We start from the raw sequence: 20,605 nt of genomic DNA on the forward strand, positions 1-20,605 counted from the left end.
TGTGAAGCTCATTCATGACTGTAGAATCATCCAGGTCACGGGAATCATAGGAGCTCCAGTGAAAAGCAACTTCTCTTCAGGTTCTTGAAGATGTTTCACCTTCATCCAAGAGAGATGAGAAGTGGAAACATCTTCCCACAGCCTAAAAGAGAAGAGCTCCAAAGATATTTGAGAGCTCCAAACTTACTCTGAAAGCTTCTAACAAACCTTCGGCCTGTTGTGTTACTCATTAACTGAGAACTTCAGAGCTAAAAGCTGCCATGAACTCTACAAAAAGTTATTTTAAAGACATAAAAACAACAGTTTCAACGGGGTTTGTTAATCTGCGACAACAGATTTGGCCTCGATAGTGCCCTTTCTGTCTCCTAAATTAACCAAAACTTGGGTGCACCTCTTCCAGACCAGCTGGGATGTGACATTAGAGAGTGAGAAACCCTCCTAACCCGGAGTCAGCCCGTCCATCAGCCCTACAGCCGCACTTCCCCGTCCTTCCGAGGGATGACGCTAGAATCAAAAAGACAAATTCATAATTGGGGGGTCTCCAGCTCTGCCTGTGTCACATGGAAGCACAGTAGCTGAGCCGAGGGGATGCGAGTAGAGATGGAGGGGGCTTGAGGGACCGTGGAGGAGAAAAAGCTGCCACTTGGAGATATTATTGGAGATAACAGCTGCAGCAGAGGCGGCGGCGGCGGCGGGGCAACAGATAGGCAACACTTCCCAGCCTCCCTTCGGGCTGGGGAGCAGAGGAGCGCGGAGCAGGGCGCACAAGGGGGTCAGCGGGCGCTCAAAAGGATGCCACATGCAATATGCTGCATTCCCGTCCTGTGAAGCCCAGGAACAGCCGAGGTATTCGCCGTTGATCGATTATGCTGGCGGGGAGCGCCTGGTCCGAGGGGAAACTGAAGGAAGCGACCGGGGTTGACGCTGCGCCTCCCCAAAGCTGAGTGAGTAACGGGGGGAGATGCTATAGCGCAGAGCCCATGGCTGTGTGACAGGCTGGAGGCAGGAGGGGAGGGGGGGTCATTCATATGTGCCTATAGATCCAGCTCGATAACACGCAAACAGCATCGTTTATTCATCCAGGAATCACATCCAAACCGCTGTTCCCGTGTGCGTTTTTTTCGCTCTCTGTCTCTCTTTGTGCTCGCTATACCTTCCCTTCATCTCCTCTGGTCATACATTTAACAGACACGTGTGTGCAGCCACCTTAGCTCTATACTGCATTGCCTTTTTTCTCCTTTCCTCCTGTGTGCGAGATTTAAGCCCCAAATGAATGCATTCATCAGGAGAAGTTTGATGGGATTTGACAGAGAGGGAGGAAGCGCAGGAAGCCTCCGATTTTTTTTATTTTCCTCCTCTCTGTGTGACAGTGAAGCATAAAGATCATTAGACCTTCCCTTAACATTTGCAGCCCCCCACCTCACCTCACCCTTCCTCCTTCTCCTCCTCCCCTCATAAATAGAGGGGGGGCTTTTTGTCGTGTAAGTTGCCAGCTGACCTCAGGGACACAACATCCTTTACCATCCTCACTTTGATCTGGAAATTAATCGGAAACGCTTTGATGATTAGAGGGGAAGAGGGGGAAAAAAGGGAGGAAAAGAAATTAAAAAATAATAAAAATCTCTGCTTGCTTGCTGCTGATGCTGCTACGGGCTTAACGAAACAAACCCGTGATGAAAAAAAAGCACACTGCATCAGCTGGATTTTCCCCCATTTCTTTTCCCCCTCTCACTGCCTATAGCTTTCACCTGCACGGATATCTTTTTTTTTCTTTAAAAAAAACACCCTCCTCCTTTAAGCAGAGCTGTAAAATCTCCGGTTCACACCCCTCTGCCTGCTTTTGCATCATTCGAGTCGTGGTTTGTAACCTGTTGTCACCGGCGGCATCACTGCAGCCCAGAGCCGAGCCGAGCCGAACCGGGCCACAGTGTGATTGATGGCTGCTGAGTGGGTGCCATCATGGGCCTCACACACACACACACACACACACACACACACACACACACACACACACACACACACACACACACACACACACACACTGGCTTGACTGTGTTACAACATGATTCCATCTCCACCTCCAGCATCCCTGTTGTTGTTGTTGTTGTTGTTGTTCTTCACTTTTTCTTCTTTTCTTTAAAAATGTTGGATTATATTTATGCTTTCCTGTGCTTTCGGATGCATAAAGCCCGTAGACTGTATCAGAGGCTCAGATAAAGACGGAGCCTCTTCCACACAGGCTCCAGCTTTCTTCCTCACAGGGGCATGGTTAATCGTTGTTGCAAGCAAACATTTGACCTAATTCACATTCTCACACAATAGCAGTCTCCTCTCTCCCCCTCCCTCTCTCACTCTCTCCCCCTCACACACACACACACACACACACACACACACACACACACACACACACACACACACACACACACACACACACACACACACACACACACACACACACTCGTTGCTGTTATTTGTGTCACACAGAGGGTGAGGCTTTTGCTCCACATGAACTCCCAGGTGGTTTATCAAAAAAATAAAAAATAAAAAAATAAAAAAAACCTGAGCAGATTGGCAGACAGGCCAGTGCTGGCTGGCTGGGCTCGTTTGAAAAGGAGCTCCAGTATTATAAATAATGAACACACATGTAAATGCGGCGCGTGTTCCTAGAAAAGTCAAAGCCGACTGGTATCAGTTGCTACTAGGGCTGCATGTGTTTCCGAAAATAAATGAATTTTTATGAGGATTACACCATAATTCCTCGTTTCTCTACGTGGCCTCGCTAGGTGCCATGAGCAGAAAGAACATTTCTGCAGTGTTTGAAAGAGTTAGAGTGTGAGCATTTGCTTGTTTAGGAATTATCAAGGGCATGATGTAGCTCATGAAACATGAATTGGTGGTCAGAATGGCTTTAAATGTGGAGATTTAAGTCAACAGGGGAGCTCTTGATTTACCGATTAACCCTTTGGTTCAAGAAGCAGTGCTCCATCACCGTATCCTCTGATGTTTTGTACGAGAATCAATTCGAGATTCGCTTTCAAAGATGGATTTAAACAACAAATCAACTACCAGAGGAGTTGCTGATGAATTTGCTGTCACTTAGCTGATTAATCAACTGATTGCTGTGGCTCCAGACTCATTCACCCACTGTGCTGTGACTTATTTGATAGAAATTCAATGGGTTTTCTTTTGTATTCTGGACTGTAGGTTGTACAAAACAGGCCATTTCATGACATAAGTGAACCCGCTCTCTGGCATTTAATGATCAAACGTTGTAGTTCTTGTTAGTCTGCTGATGCATGAAGAGTTAAAGAAAGAATAAAGAGACAGTCTGGATTTGAACCTTTTTTTTATACTCAGCGAAACAATCTAAGCTCAAAGGTACACTCTGTAGCCTCTGGAGCTTTCAACTGCATCTTCATACAAATATCACTTTGTCACTGTTTCCAGATGTCAAGAATGAGCCTCTGTGTGATATTTTAAACCACCAAAGAACTATATTTAAATCAGTGATCAATGACGCTCCAGTTTCTCAGCCACATAAGGCCTCGTGTGTCGGCCTAAGCAGCCTCCTGGTCTGTGATAGTTGGTCGGGGCGACACCTGGTGAATATGCACCTGCAGGTATTGGTGGAAGTGCTGGTAGTTTGTAACGAGCTCACTGAGCGCCACAGGCAGAGGTGGAGGTGGTGGGGGTGTCTGTGGCCGAGGGAGAGGGGGGCTTTGTTTAGCAGTAAAGGCAGCCGGTGGAGGGCCATTTCTTGCTCTTGCTCTGAGCACTCCGTCCAATTGGTTGGCTCAGACGAAGCAGCTTCAGGCCAGAGATTACACTGCAGTGCTGAGGCGTCACTCTGGCTGAACACCGCAGGCAGAGGCAGGGGGATAGAGGAGGAGAAGAATGGCCGAGGAGGTGTGGACACACTCGCTGACACGGGGAAGTGAAAGAGAAAAAGAAAAGCAAAGGGAGGCAAGGCCGGGAAACCTCGTTGGGAAATTTGACAGCCTCTTCTCATCATCTGCTTTCAGTGCCTTCAAACACCTGCCACAAGACTCCCACGCATGTCTTCCTCCCTCCTCTCTCTTCTTTCTTTTCCTCCACACCTACACCTTTCCCCTTTCTTCTCTCTCATTACCACTCTCCGTCTCCACTCCTCGGCTCTGTTGTCAAATCACCACTGATATAATTACACTGACGCTGTAGCGATTGTGAGTTAAGTGATCATTGTCTCATATGTTGCTTTAATTCCAGCACCATATTCCAGACTACTCAGTCAGGAAGCGCTCTGGTTAAGGTGAAGCTCTGCTGCTGGATGATTTAGTGGCATTAAAAGCAGGTCACAGTCAGTTACCTGCGGCTGTGAAAATATACAAAATAGTTTTGATGGACCTGCTGGGGAAAACCTGTTCATTGTTGCAATCACTTTCCTATGACGTGCTCAAAGAAGCAATTATCCACTGTTGGAAAATGTGACTTATTCATTAATAATAATCAACATAATTAGAATGAGAAAACAAAGCAGTTGTTCTCTGGTTAGGACACCCTGACAACTCAAAGCAGCATGCAAAGACTCACCAACAAGCCCGAGTATGAAATCTGGTGCAAATTGGATTTCATGCTGGGAACAGTTGGGTTCATGTCTGGATCTCTACTGAAAGAAATGCAAATGATGGAAAGTCTGCAAAACTTTGACAATACAAAGCACGATAAACTTCTGTCGTGTTGTGTGATTGAAGAGAAAATCTGATAAAAATATGTTGAATGATGTGCTCTGAATAACTGATGGCAGGAAAGAAAAAAATGATAAAGATACAAGAAGTAAAAAACATGAGATGGATGAAACTTGGGCAGGAGAAAAAAATGTTGTGCAGGTCCAACAGTGAAGGTTTACTGTGCTGACCAGTGATATTATGGTTATGGACAGACTAACAGCAGCTTCTGCAGTAAATGTAGTATTAATGTTGTGTTTATTTTGAGGTGACATAGTCAGTGTTGTGTTTGCATACATGCCAGATTTAGTTCATTGGGTCAGGGATACACATGGAACAGAGATTTGGAGAAAAAGACTGACAAGACAGACAGGTTTTTACTTCTATATTTTAAATCTATCGTTTGCCTGATTTCTACCTGCCGCTCCGTTCTCACTCCTCGTTACCCTCACACCACCGGGTCGAGGTAGACAGCTGCCCTCCCTGAGCCTGGTTCTGCTGGAGGCTTCTTACAATAAAGATGAATTTTTTTCTTCCCAAAGAGCTTGCTCAGGGAAATGTATGGATTTGTTGGGTTTCCCTGTTATTTGTGAAGGTCTTTATCAGACTACATGAAGTCCCTTGAGATGACTTACGTTGTGAATTAGCAAAATAAAAACAAGAAAAACACTCAGAGAGTGCAGTACTCCGCCAAGGCTGTTCAGTTGTTGCATCATTTCCGACAGATAAAATCTTTAATAAAAAATTAGCTTGTGGTGAGCACAGGTGTGTGTTAAGCATGTGTACATTATGTACGGATACCGAATCGCGTGACCTAAATATGTAGCGGGCAGTGGGAATTGATGGGCCTCAGAAACATCCCCACAACTTAATCAATTATTCCTTTTATGATGTACAACGGATAAGTCCCAATAAGTCTGCAGTGGTAGCCTAGCCGCGCTAGACAACCCACGGCAACGAATTTAATTCTCTGCCAGGGTGGGTCTAGTTACCCTCCATAAGGCTCGAGGCTGGATTCTCCTAAAACTGGCCGGACCAATCACCATGAAGTGTAGAGTCAGAAGGCGGGCGTAACTAAGTGACGACAGAGGCGCGATGATTCTGACAGAAACAACCGGCGCACAATAAACAGTTATCTTTTGACTCGGCTTTGGCCACAGCCCTTAAAGATTTGAAGCTAAAATTCAACTTGAAAGATAAACAAAGGACAGCACTGAAGTGTTTCATTGAGAAGAAAGACGTATTTGGACTTATGCCGACGGGATATGGCAAATCCTTAATATACCAGTTGGCTCCGCTGGTTGGGAAGCTAATGGGACTTAGCCACAATCCGCCGGCGCTCTCGGAACTACGTCAGCCTATTCGTTGCACTGATTGGTTGTATACCTACCCAATTGCTGCAGAGTGATTTGAAAGACAACCTTTTAGCCCGCTTCCCTCCCTGTCGAGCGGTCCTAGACCCTTGTGTCTTCAGAACATGGGTTTAGCGCGGCTAGGCTATCTGCAGTGGTGGATCTGTAGTAGAATTGCAATCCTGTGATCGTCAGCAGGCAGTTGATGTAGTGTTCACTTGTTGTCATGGTTAAAGTGATGCTGTGTATCTTGCAATACAAAAGTCTTTATCAAATCTGCGCATCCAGACTATAATCCACATCACTGCTAAAAACCAATCAGTTGAGTCATTTCTGACCTTCCCTGAGAGTTTCAGCCGAATCCGTTAGTCAGTTTTTGAGTCATGTTGCTAACAGACAGACAAACAGACAAACGTACAACGATCGCGACACAACTCCACCGCATTCCTTAGCGGACTAACAAAACTGAGCTGAGTGGAATTAAAAGACGAAAAGTAGGCCTTAGTGCTTCAGTGGCACGTTTACGCTCTATTTTATTTTGAAAAAAAAAAGATCAGCAAAGGTCACTTACGCGAAAAAGAACAGAGCAGACAACAAAAACATGACGTATCCATCAGCTAAACCCGTTTTATTCTGCAGATGGTTGTGGGGGATTAGAGCCTGTCCTAGGGGACATTATTTGTAAGGCAGGGTGAACAACTCACCATGTCATAGCAGGGTGAACACAAACCTCACATCTACAGCTAATTTTTAAAATGACCCGTTAGCCTACCATGCATGTCTGGACTGTGGGGAGAAATCCGTTCAGATCCAGGGAGTTTCCCTACAAACTCCACACAGAAAGACTCCATCAGACCGGCTGGTTCAGACCCAGAACCTTCTTGCAGTGAGGTGACAGTGCAAATCACTTTCCACTGTGCCACCAGAGCAAAAATATCTTGCATGACTAGTGAAATTCAGTCACTTCATTCCAAGTAGAAATGGGCAGTGTTCAGCAAGCTACTTGGAAATTTTAGTGGGCTAATCTAGCAGTTACTCTACATTTCAAAGGGCCTCACTAAATTGAAGTTAGCCCAGAAAATGTAGCAAGCAAAGCTACACTAATATGGCAATAATTTATTTCTTTTATGCTGAATATTGGTACATTTGCTGCCTCCAGAAAGTGAAAAACACTAAGCAACTGGCAAGGCACTAGCTGGTGTTTGCAGATTGTGCAAAGCAATGGTATGCGATGCCTCAGTTGTATAGAAGAGCCACTCGTGTACATGAATGGAGGTAGCATCACGTACGGATCTATAGTTTGATTTCAGATTTTACTGAAAGCCTCGATGTGCTTGTCGATTCAGAAATGCTTGGGAAAATGTCGCTTGTGAGGACGCTACCTACAGCACTACTCGATAAATAAAAGAGCTTTGCTTCTGAAAAGCAATTTGATTCAGAAAACAGCGCTGTTAGCACACTGAGAAATGTACTTAAACTGGCAACTTTGCCACTTGCAGCAGCACTACTGCCCAGCAATGAGTGTGGTCTAAATCAGCAGACCTGGCTGAAAGGTCACAGAATATATGAATAAAACAGAAAAGAGTGTTACAGTCTGGTTACTTTGGGCAGTTTTACTAAAATTTTGTTCCATTTGGCATTCAATGCTAAAGCATAATGAACCCCAAGTTAAGTTTAACCAAATTACAGGGTGAAAATGAAAGGACAAAGAGCCACACGCTGACTTTACAGATCACTACAATGCAGGGCTGAAGTTAAATTATTTGAGCCGCGTCTGATGAATTTGCTCCAGTAGTCATGTGGCGGTTTCTCCTAAAAATGTGCCGAGGCATTGGCCTTCAGAGAGGAAACATGTTGCTCGCCAGACTACAGACAAACTGTTAAAATAATTCTGTGTGTGAAGATTAAATTCTATCTGTAAGGAAAGCATCAATGTGGAATCCAATACTAAAGAATAATGTTTAAAGAGGATGCACGCACACAATCCTCACAAAGAGTTTGTCTCAATGGACAAGTTTCCAAAATTAAAGTGTTTTTGTGGAGGAAAATCTGTGGTTTTGAACTGAATAAATAGATAAGAATAAGGACAGGCATGTAACTTCAGTTCCACCAGACGGTACGTTTTCTGCAGCCTTGTTGTTGCTGATGGACAAGTGACAAACACACATTACCACACATGAAAACACACTGTCCCAGTCGACAGATGGCGTGATTTGACAGAGATTAGGCTTGTTTGTTTGGTCTTTTTGTTATAGCTCCGTGTTTTTATTTTTTATTTCAAACATATTACACTGCCAAATGTGAAATTGTCTGGCAAGCAGCGCCGAGTGGAGAAGAATCAGGAGAGATGTTTCCGTCTGCTCGCGCCACTTTCACACTTGTCTCCTTCAGTGTTTCAGGTTACTCTGCCTGCTGGCATGTTCAGCTTTGCAGTGACTCATTGTACCTTCTCAATATGTATGCTTGTTCTTGTTAGAATGTGAGGAAATTAGTATTTACCCATATCGAGCTGCAGCTACCTGTCAAAAAGATCAGCACTGGATTCTCACACAAATACATTTTTTTCTGGTTTGTTTTGGTCACAAAAGCAGCTAAATGTATTGTTGAACTGATGTAGTAACTAGGTTTGAGACCAGACACTTGAAAATCTATGTTGCTGAGCAGGTATGCTGTTGATGTCTGTGTAAGTGTGACACACAAAGCTCAGTAATCCCTCAAACAAGGTAAAGCAGAAGCACACGCCGGAGGCATAATGTCTGTTCACTTCACTGCTTCAGTGCTGGATGGGAATTCACACTGCTCCTCTTTTCAAACTGCTGCCTTCCTTCTGCCTTTTGCAGCGTGAATATTTCACTTCTGGTTCCGCTGCTTTGTTAACCTACTTAATGTTTTGTAAAGGTTAGATAATTTTGTAATTAAGCTCCACTCTGTGCCTTCTCGCTGCAGATCCCAGTGAGACCGTGGCTCTTCCCTGCGTGCATGAGTGTAAGGGTGTGAGTGTGAGTGTGTGAGAGCAAGTGAGCGTCAGCGCTCCCACATGGCCTCCATGCAGGACGGGCTGAACTTCACGGCTCCTCCCTACGGCAAGGTCCTGCTGCTGGGTGCTATCGCTGCTGCCTCAGCCTTTGTTGTTACGATCCTCATTGTGGTGCTCTGCGTGGGCTGCCAGAGGTGAGAGCAGCACTCTGCACACACACACATGACCACACACATGCACACACTCAGTATCTTCATTTGCACTGAAGAGTATTTAGACATGCACACACCAGTGGTGGAGGAAGTATGAAGAGCCCAAACAGAAATGTACAAATGCTCTGTTACCAATAAACGGCCTGTACACTGGAAAAAAAAAATGCCCCCTCTCAAAACAAGAAAAAAAAATTATTTCAAGGAACTTTTACCTTGAAATAAGTGAAAAAAAAACATCTGCCAATAGAACAAGTGAAAAATGGCTTGGTAAGATTTCTTGAAATAAGATATGGTATTTAGAATATTGAGATCTTAAAATTAGCTGGGAAAACTTATTTTAGACTATATTTTAGAAGGATTGTCAAGCTTAAGTATCTTAAAATAAGCCAGACATGCTAAAAAAAAGCAGTAGTTTTTCACTCAAAAATAGATTTTTACTTTCATGTAGCCTCCTAATTTGAGATATTAAACTTATTTTGAGTTTTCTTGTACAATACAACTCAAAACAAGATAATTTCAAGATTGTCTGACTTAACAATATATTTAATATGCATTGTCGTAAAACAAGTACCTCCATCGTGCTGAAATGTCACTTGTTAAGTGAATTTATCTTAAATCAAGTGGGATGAGACATTTTGACTAAAAATAAGACAAAAAGACTTGGTAAGATTTTGAGCTTTTGCAGTGTAGTCTTAGCAAAAACACTAGTGTATTGTAAAAAAATTTTTTTGTATTGTATTGTAATTGTAAAATGTTCTCCCTCAGGCCGCTGTAGTTTATATCAGATATTATTGGATTATCAAGCATTGGTGTGAAAGCAAGATCTTACAGTTGTGACGAGTCAGTGTGGAGCTACTCTATATATTGTCAGGTAGCCTAGTGGTTCCCAACGTGGAGGTCAGGACCCTCTAAAGGGTCACAAGATAAATCTGAGGCGTCATGACATTTTTACTTTCTTATTTTTAGTTTTGTCACAGAGATCAGGTTTCAAGCTAAAAATGTTGCGGCTGGTTTAAATAATTAATTGTGTTTTGGTACAGCAGCTACAATCACAGCCAGGAACCCACATCTGACACTGTGCGCAGAACATTATCACCATGAAACTATTCACAGGATTACTACAACATACCGAACACTTAGAATGAGGTAATAAGTATTTGAAATATGCACTGTGCAAAATATACAGTGTAGAAAAAAATGCAGTGTGCAAAATATGGACGATCTATAATGTATACAAATACACAGTGTGCTAAATGACTTGCATATAAGCACATTGTATCACAAACACATAAAAGCCTAAAAAACAGCTTCTTTACGAGAGCCATCATCACCCTGAACTCTCACATGCAACAATATCACGTAAAATGTGCAACATACATCATTGTCTCTGCTGCTGCTCTACACTACCTCTGTATTCACTCTATGTTATATATATATTGTATATTTGTAAATAGCGACTGTTTGCAATATCTTTAAGATTTTTATCTTGCACCTTCTTGTTTGCACTGAAAAGGAGAAGCTCTCCGATCTCGTTGTACACTGTATAAATGACAATAAAGCACATTCTGTTCTATTCTTCTATAGGATTTTTATGTGCAATATTAATCAGAAAAGAAACTCATAACTACAACTACTAGTTCAATGTGGTCAAAGTACTCAAGTGAAGTAGTAAAGTATATCAAACGGGCACTACAGGACTTGCGTAAATGTACTTAGTTACTCTCCACCACTGGCAGCCACATTTGCAGATATACACCAAATGTTTCTTTCGCATATGCACAGTCACAAGATGACTCAGCCACACATGACTCAGACAAACTCTGCACATGCACGCACAAGTGTCGGATCCTGTATGACAGAGTGGTTGTGTTTGTCGCAGGAAGGGGAAGACACACAATGTCCCCGGCGAGGGCGGAAAACACCGACTCATGGACATGGTAGGTATCAGGCAACATGCTGCTCAATGTTTTGTTTGTGTTGCAGCAGAGGTAGCTGAAGCAACTCTATTCACCAGGGAACAATATCATTCAGAGGACACCTCTTCAGTCTTAATTAGTGTTTAACTGGCTGTGTGTGTGTGTGTGTGTGTGTGTGTGTGTGTGTGTGTGTGTGTGTGTGTGTGTGTGTGTGTGTGTGTGTGTGTGTGTGTTGTCAGGGTATACTCAGGCAGTCGAAGCTGCGGTCCATCAGTAAATCAGATACTGAGATGAACAAGATGAACTGCAATGGCAAAAGTGAGTGCATCTTTCACATACAAATCCTGACCTGTGCTCTGTAAACATCGCCTCATCGCTGTCAAGTGGAAACCCTGTATCACCAAAATGTCAACTTTCATGGAGCCAAACTGCCTGGTCTTGTTTCAGCTGCATGGCAAAGAATTTTGGCCTCATTTGAGTGGATTTCTAGGAGATTGTCTGATTTGAAGGGGTTGAAAACACTCGATCTTTAAGCATGAAAATCACCTAAACTGGAGATACTCAGTTTTACACTTCAGCAACAACATAGTCATCATTTGAAAAATATAACGGCATGAAAGCTAAAAATATACACAATCCATAAATAGATGTAAATGTTGCATGTTTTGCCTGATTTAACTTCATCCTCATTAATTTAAACTAGCATGTCCAGAAAGGCAATGTCATAAACCTCTTGTGTGTTAAAAAAAACAAGCGCAATGTCACACTTTCCTCTACATTCTCAGTATCGAATCTGATCTGGCCCCAAATTCATTTAAAATCCTCTGCATAACAGATTTGAAGACATATTAGAGGAGAAATTTACCCTAAAACAGAATTCACATTACATTTACAACTCAGCTTTGTTCCACTAGACTCCTCAGTCCTGATTTGTGAACATGCATCTCTCTCAAAGACACAAATCAGAGTGCCAAGACAAATCCTGGAGCTCCATCACTGACAGTCAACAGGGAACTGCGTTTGTGGGCACAGTGACAGTAGCCTGAGAGGAACTGAAGAAATATAAGCATATGTCCTGCTTCATACTTGTCCTGCTTCCACTACGGTGGAATGAAGCCAGTTTGGATGCATATTCTCAAACATCTATGTCAGTTCCCAGTTTACTGTCAGTGTCAGATTTTCTCTTCTCTTACCAGCAGGAGAAATATTCATGTTCATAAATGTTCGGGGATCAGTCTGGTGAAAAAAGGAGTAAAGATGCTGTATGTGAGTTCTGCTTTATGGATGCTGTCGGACAGCGTAACAGCAGGCTGTATGTGCCTTGCAGAGGCATCTAAAAAGCAATGTCCAGCCAGCATGGACCTTCTGCTGCTGCCCAGCCGCTGGTCTAACTCTGACCTTCGTTCTCAAGGCAGGCAGCTTCCCCAGATCCCCTCTGGGACTGGAGAGGACGGCGAGCACACTTATTCTGAAGTGGGCCGGCGCTCCTCCACCACACGTACTGACGATGCCCTCTACGCCATGGTAGGCAGGGCCGGGCAGACGGACACTCCGGCCCCTCCGGCCGTCCCTGCCAACACCCCGGCCCCCCCAGACCCAGACGGGGACGTGGAAGGAGGGCTGCCCGAACCCGAGGCCCAGGTCATGTCTCCACCTCACCCGCCGGAGACGGCCGAGTACGCCTGCGTCAGGAAGCTGAGGAAGGCCGACAAGGCGCCTCAGAAGAGGGACAGCGGGACGGACATGGGGGAACCGCCGGCACCGCCTCCACGACACGCCCCGCCATCACACCCAGCCCCTCATCCACCACACCCGCACAGCACAAAGTTGCCCCGCAGAAACGTTGAGGCCTTTAATGTCCCGTCATTCCCAAAGGTTGGTACAGTTATTGAAAAATTCATCTGTTTAAACTGATGGGAAGAGTTGGACAGTTTTGATGCTTTCTTCCAGAGTTGCAGTTGTGTCAGAAACAACCAGACTCCTTCATGTTGTTCACTCTATGTCGTGCTGTGAATAAGAATTTGAGCGATCAAATTGACATATTTCCCCTTAAATCTACGAAACGTGTTTTTAGAGAGCTTTCCAAATTATTGAAATTTTAAATCTGAAATCTCTCTGGTGATCTGTACTGACCCGTTTCACACAAGGTGCAGTTCAGAGCTATTACAAGTCCCGTATATACATGTGTTTGTACGTATGTGTGGATGTTTTTTAAACTAGTACATGGTGGTGTACATGTGTGGCCTCACATTTGTGCCTGGTTGTGTATTTTTCATTTATTATCGTGTGTTCTGTCGCCTTTGGGGACTATAAAGTATATCTTATCTCACTGTATTTATAAAAGTAGATCTTTGCTGTGGCACTGATACTTCCTGTTTGCTTTAATAATCCTTCAGATGTGTCAAGAACCTAACTGGAGTCGACTGGTGGCAAAGTAGGGAGGTTAGAATTTGTAAAGGTGCTACAACTGGCACAAAATGTCAGGACAAAACTCAGCCATGAAGTCCAAGAAACTCTGTGTAGACTCCCACGATAAACTGTGTTGAGCCGTAGATCAGAGCAACAATTTACAACCGTTTCTAAAGCGTTGAGGGCTCCCAGCAGCACAGTGACCTCAATAATTGTGAGATGGAAGAAGTTTGAAACTACCTGAATCAGACAGAAAAAAATTGAAAAACTGCCCAAATCCAGGCAAACATACAAAGTCTGTAGAGATGTACCCAAAAAGACTCAAGGGTGCAATGGCTGCCAAAGGGGCTTTTACAAAGCATTAAATTAAGTCTGACTACTTTAGTAGATAATATTTCAGCTTCTGATTTTCTGAAGTTTCCCTGAGCTATTGAGTGACGGTCAAAATGTCAGTTATATCCATTATCCATGGCACTTTATCCCCCAAATTAAATCTATAACGCAATGAAATCTGCTGAAAGTAAAGAGGCTGTGAATGCTTTGTGAAGAAACTGTAGATGAGAAAACCACGCTTATATTTGTCCAGCAATGAAGCTTAGCGCTTAGCATACTTAGCATAAACACTGGAAGCAACGGATATGCAAGACTGAGTTTAACAGACAATAAACCTTTGATGGATTAAACATTCATTCTCATTATATTGAGAAGATTCTGGCTCCATAAATAAGTGACTTTTTTTTAATGTTGGAGAGAGCTAAGCTAATTGTTCTACAGTGGTTCAAGCTAAGTTAGCTAAGCTAATAAACTGTAGCACCAAACTTTAGACATGAAAGCAGAGGGGATCCTATTATCTGACTCTTCACAAGAAAATAAGAGAGCATTGTTTCTCAAAATGTCAAAATATTCATTTTAAACCGAGTTCAAAATGTTATTTGATATTGGGAGTTATTATGCAACCTTTACAAGAGATCACTTTGGGCAAGATTAGATTTCATTTTTAGAAATGTGCTTAGAAATATCCCACATATATTTGATTGGAAAGATTGACATTATATTCTGAACAAACATATAAACGCAGCACTAAGTTATTAAAACTTATTTGTTGTTTCTAACGTAGGGGAATTTGTTGTTGCAACCAATGGTGTCTGCAACAGAATGGGGATGATAATGTGGGTGGGCTCATAGACCAGAAATCACAGAGAGTTAATAAAGTTTCCAAGCTGGTTGTTGTCCCGCTGTTCTTAGAGGGCCAGGTGAAGTTGGTGGACATTTAGTTGGAGTTGTGGTCATTATACATTGGAAAATAAAGTATAGTTCGACCTGCTTAACTAAATAGCTTCAGTTGGTGACACAAAATAGAACAAGTTAATCTAAAGTTAATACTCAGGACAGGATTCGGCAGCCATCCATGTCAAAGTAGAGAAGCCATCTCTGAACAGGGGGAGTGGTCTGCCACATCATCTTTTGCCAATTTACAATCAGGTCCTTTCAAAACTCCTCAAAAGAACTACTCAGCAGACTCATGCTAATGACCACCATTAGCACACGACAGCTCAGTGACGTCTGTGCATTTCAACGACCCCCACCGATACTCACAACGACCATTGTTGAGTAGTCAGATGAGTTTTGGTATCGGTCGTTGGAATAATAGCCCTGGACACACCTCACAGAGGATTAAAAGCTGAGGCAACACCAACCACCACCAGAACTGAAGAAGCCTCTTGGATGAGAGGTGAAACGTCTTCAAGGAACTTTCTTAAAATCCAGTGGATTGATTTAAACAACTTTGGATAACCATAACCTGGATGAATGAGAACCTACACAGACATAATCTAAATTAGGTTACCATATGCAGCACGTTTAAGGTAGATGTACTTAAGTCAACAGTTTAGTTTGCTGTGACTTTTATTTTTAAAGAAAGTTAACTCAAAGTTTCCAGTTTTCATAACTTGTGTATTTGCTTTTTCCAAGCACAAAATGTAAAACATGATTCCATCATTATACTGTTTCTTTATGGTCCTACTTGAAAAAAATGGTGGCTGAATTACAGCGAAAAATTTTACAGAAACATGGACAGGTCCAACACACAATGCTAAAGGAGCAGTAAACGTAGTTTTTGCACTTCCTCCAAAATTAGAATACACATTAAAAAGGACAAAATGTAATTTGTAGTTGACAGCATCTACAAACGTAAACTGCCATCACCAAATTATAAAGATAAATGAGACTCTTTCAGAACTGTACTTTATTTGAACAGCTTAAATACACTTTTTACAGTGTAGTTCCTGGCTGTGGCCTTCACTGGCATGTTAACATCCAGCTGCCAACAGATGTTTTTTTCCCTCTTTCTCTTGTTTTCTGTGGCATTGCGTCATTTGATTAATGATGTGGACTATCACAGTCACTGGTCAAAGGACTGCTGTGCTGGTCCCACTATCTGTTCATTGTCCTGTAATAAAACAGTCGACTACTGTGTGGATTAACTCGGTGGTTAAGAATTTGCCACCAGTCGAAGAACTCAAAAACTTTTTCCGCACAACTGGCTAAACTGAATCATTTTCTACCCATAACGATCAAAATGAGATTTTTAACTCTTTCTCTAAGGCAGAAAACAGGACCACTTGTCTGCTGTAGTGTAGATTCAGATGGGAAACAAAGGGATAGAAATGGAGCAGTATTAACTCTGGCAGCCATGTCCTGTTTATCCTAAATATGGTGTAATATTTATCATTTTTTAGCGATGAATGTGGCCTGATTCCTGCCACATATTTCCTTTGCAATAAGCCTCGACAGCAGCTCCTCAGCAGTAGGAAGCTGAAGGAAGTGAGGAAGTGATAACTGGAGGGCCAGAGGAAGTTAGCAGCTAAGTTGGGTTGTTAGTGGATCTCCAGAGGTCTGACTGGAGCAGAAGAAGAGATCACACGAGGTAACATCAGCCCAGAGTGTGAATGTGGTCGACTCATCAGGTATGAACGTCCACTAGGTTCCTTGAGCTGGCTGTTGTGACATGTATAAGAAATGTCTTTGTGATGAATATTACATTATGTTGTTCTTTTGGCAGCACCAGTATGACACATGAACCAGATGCGGTGACGAGGGAGGCTGCAGAGGATGTGTTGTGATTGTGCCAGTGTTGCAGTTTCCCCTGCAGTCGGCTACATCATGCATGGTGTTGTGATGCGTTAGCACTGCTGTAGAAACTTCTTTGAAGTTGGGGCAGCGAGCGGTGTTTATTTGTCGGAGAGTTCTTGGTGATAGTGGGGTATTTTTGCTCTCAGCGGTGTCGCCTCCTCCATATGTTCACAGCAGCAGGAGTGTAGGCCGACTGTCTGCTTTTACTGTGGATTTAAGGCTTTGTGCTCCCCTCCAGGTGACAGTGGGAGACCATTTGCTGCCCTGCGTGAGGTCAGCGAGGTCGCTCCATCTGCTGTGACCCGAGTTCAGCAACACGCACAGTTCACGGGCTTACATGTGTAAGCAGTTTGCTCTCAGGCCTGTTCACCGCTGATTTTCCTGCGGATGACGCAACGTGTTGAAATTGAGTCATCCAGAATATAAGCACATGGCTCCTTACAGGCTCCACCTTCCAGGGAAAATCTATTCAGCACTGTGTGAGCTCCATCCAGTACATTTCCGATGCTACAGCTCCTCTGCAAAGTGGTTAATTTGTCTTGTGTGAGCCCTGTTCAGTCTGCTTTGAAAATGCAGGTTTTATATTCTCCATTGATCATTTGTCAGTGCAGGATCCTGCAGGAGCATGTGACCAGCTCTGTCCCAGACCTGATTTGTTGTTCTGTTGACAGGAGGTGATGTTTATGGGAAACGGAGAGCAGTACATCTGGAAGCCTCCAGAGGACGACGACATGCTCATGCTCCAAAATAAAGCTCTGGCCCCACTGGGTGCCCACACGGTGGAGAATATACAACCGTCTGCTGCAGCGGTGAGCGACGACTCTTCTGCATCAACCCGTCTGCTGTTTGCTTTATTGCATTACTGTGTTGATACTCCCTGTTCCTCCTAAATACATGCAAGACAGAACATCTTACACATTGGCTTTCATTATCCACTAAAACTCCACTGATTTAAACTTTTAAAACTCCAGAAGGTCAATTAACAAACCTGCTGCTGTCTTGATTGTATTGTGTTAACCCTAACTGATAAATGACCCAACGATTAATAATCAGTCCGCTGCACACAAAATAAACATTTTTAACCCATTTTCTCTTTTGCAATTATACACTATTTCCTTATTTAGGACAAATACGATTGTCAAAATTAATCATTATTATTTATATTAGTTAGATTCTAAAATCTTAGGTTTTCATACATTGTAAAAAATACTATAACAAAAATATCTCTCTCACTAAATATAGCAGTGTTCTACAATTAAAATATAATTTCAAAGTTTAATGGAGATTTTGTATATTTTTTTTTACTTTTAATGTTCACTGAAGGATATTGGTGATTGATGATGGTGATTCCGTTATTGTCTATAATTTACCAAAACAGGGAAAATCTGTTAAACAGCTAAAAAATGTATTACCAGTTTTCAGTCATTAATAAATATTATATATTTCTTCCAATAATGACATTTTTGCTGGTATAAATAGAGTAAAAAAAAATTGTAATTTATATGGTCAAATGCTGTAAAAGAACCAGCTACCATTTGTAAAAAGATAGATTTTTGATGCAGCCATTATAAATAATTCTGGCCAGTTTTTTTACAATCAACATGTAGATTAATATTTTTACCTTCCTGTGATTTTACTAGCTATTATCAGTCATTTAAAAAAATAAAATAATAAAATGTGTAAAATAACAGTAAATTGTCCAAAGAAGTAAAACACCTGAAATACGTCCATTTTTTAACCGTGTAGATAACCTCAGAACGTCTGTTGTCTGGCTGCAGGTGGCTGAGATGTACTCGAAGGTGTGTAAACCAGGAAAGAAGAAGAGAGCGGTGCCGGGTTCTCCACCAGGCAACCCCGGCTTCCGGACCTTGGGTCGTGGTGACCGGGACCGAGACCGGGACGGGGGGTTTAGTGTAGTGGTCAAACCCCAGACATGGGCCCCTCAGGAGGGCAAAGCCGTGGGAGGGCCCCTCGACGACCACTGCTACGAGTCCATCGGGACGGAGGAGTGCGATCCGGCCTATGAGAACCTGGAAGGAGGCGGCTGGAAGCGAGAGCGGCCCCCCAACACTTGTGCCACCCTGCGGCCGAGGAGGAAGAAAGCCCAGCAGCCCTTGCAGCAGCAGCAGCCCCCTCCGCCGCCGCCGACGCAGCAGACCCCCAAGCTGCAGCACCTGCCTGCCAAAGCCCTGCTGCTGCCGGGGGAGAACCTGTACGAGAGCATCGGTGACCTGAAGCAGGGCTCTGCCACCTCCAGCACCACCACCATCTTCACTTTCAACGATGGCATGGAGATGTATGTAACAGGGCTCTGAGGCGGCTGCACTGTGACCCCCCTGACCTTCCAACACAAGGAGCTGAGCTACACCACGAGGAGTGACGGCTGAGCCCCTGTCATGCTCACCCACACATACTGTTTACATTCAAGTCATAACATTAGGCCTGTCACAGGCTCCAGAGGCCTTGGGGCAGTAATGTTGATCTGTTATGACCTGGGCTGAATACAAAGTCCAATCTATAAACCTTATAAGGAATCCAAAGGTAGTGAATAATAAATGAGCACAAGACCATTGCAGAGCAATCTGTAGGTGACAGTAGCACTTCTATTTTACCGATACATATGTGCAAAGCACAATAAAGTGAAAAGCCTAAATTCTTCCTCAATTCTAGCGGGTAAAAATAGTCATATATTTGGTCCGAGCAGGACTCTTATTTGGGGAAAAGGCACAGCATTGTGTGAAATATTTTGGTAGCACTTAGTCTGTCATGAGCAGGCCTTCCCTGTAGTTGGTCAAGATGTGATTCAGGACGAGATTTAAATGATATAAAGGAATGAATTACTAATCAAAATACTTGAAAGCTCAGGGACCAAGAGAAACAATTATGAGAGTATTATAAGAGCAAATTGCACACATTTTGCATTCCTCCTAAAAGCTTCGACTAATTTAGACCATTTTTACATTAAAAAGCCGACCAGATACTTCCCTCCATCATGTTTTGTTTCACCTCACATGGACTGAACACTGTCTCCCCTGCCGTCTGTAAATGAAGTGTTTTACTTTGTTGATCCTGTTTCTGCACTTTGCCTGCTACAAGTTGCATGCTTAAAAAAGTGAAAAAAAAAAAAAAAAATCAAGCACTGTCATGTGGTACCTCTATATGAATGTTTTTTTTTTTCCTTTCTATTGTCGTGGGTTGTTTATTTTCTAGTGTGTTGCTTTATTTCTCTGTAGAGCTCAAAGCCAGTTAAAGTAAGGATGTCTTTGGCTCGGTGGGACTCCGTGCAGCAGAGAGGAGCATTCATTTTCTCTCCTGCGCCTGCGACACACTCACACAGTACAGATGAAACAAGACTAAAGAGAACTGCTCGAGTCCTAAAGGTGGAGACAGTCCACTCGACCTCCCCTCCTTCCTCCCCTCGTCGTCCCACAGCTCCCCCTCCGTCTGCTCAGTCCTCGCTCATATCTGTGGACTGTTCATCTACATGGTTCCCTGCCTTGTGGTCATATGAATCTGCTTGGGTTTCATCATAGTGCAGCGTGGAAAAGCTACAGTAGAACTGATGTGTATTAGCAAACGTCATGTCTCATCGTCACTCCATCGATGAACACTCTCTGTTATCAGTGTTGAAAATATTGCAGAAACGACAAAAATTGTGAAGCAAACGGTTCGCTAAGCAGCAGAGCATCACCCTGAGGACAACACACACAAATCACATCCAAATCCTGAACAATAGCAACGATCTCATTTGACCAAATATCCCCAGCAAACAATGTGATTATACTGTATGTTGATGCAATGTGTATGTACATGACAAAAGAGAAAGAATAATAAATATATCATCAGTGTCAAGAAAATCTATCTTTTTCTATTATGTTCAATTGTGTTTTGGAATGACTTATCT

The 20,605-nt window shown here is 43.1% G+C and overlaps 1 protein-coding gene across 2 annotated transcripts; it reads left to right on the forward strand.

Annotated features, from left to right (window-relative positions):
• The first annotated feature begins 520 nt into the window (after positions 1–520).
• si:dkey-70p6.1 (uncharacterized protein LOC570575 homolog) lies at positions 521–20,562 on the forward strand. Of its 2 annotated transcripts, none has more exons than XM_022187847.2 (7): positions 521–944; positions 9,002–9,226; positions 11,124–11,181; positions 11,400–11,478; positions 12,572–13,035; positions 17,373–17,510; positions 18,480–20,562. In XM_022187847.2, exons 2-7 carry the CDS (start codon positions 9,093–9,095, stop codon positions 19,014–19,016), a joined length of 1,410 nt encoding a protein of 469 aa, XP_022043539.1. In that variant the 5' UTR covers positions 521–944; positions 9,002–9,092; the 3' UTR covers positions 19,017–20,562. The 2 variants fall into 2 exon arrangements, with proteins under 2 accessions (XP_022043539.1, XP_022043545.1); XM_022187853.2 differs by having other exon boundaries at positions 12,689–13,035.
• The last annotated feature ends 43 nt before the right edge of the window (positions 20,563–20,605 follow it).

This window comes from Acanthochromis polyacanthus, chromosome 6, assembly GCF_021347895.1.
Source record: "Acanthochromis polyacanthus isolate Apoly-LR-REF ecotype Palm Island chromosome 6, KAUST_Apoly_ChrSc, whole genome shotgun sequence".
NCBI lineage: Eukaryota > Metazoa > Chordata > Actinopteri > Pomacentridae > Acanthochromis > Acanthochromis polyacanthus.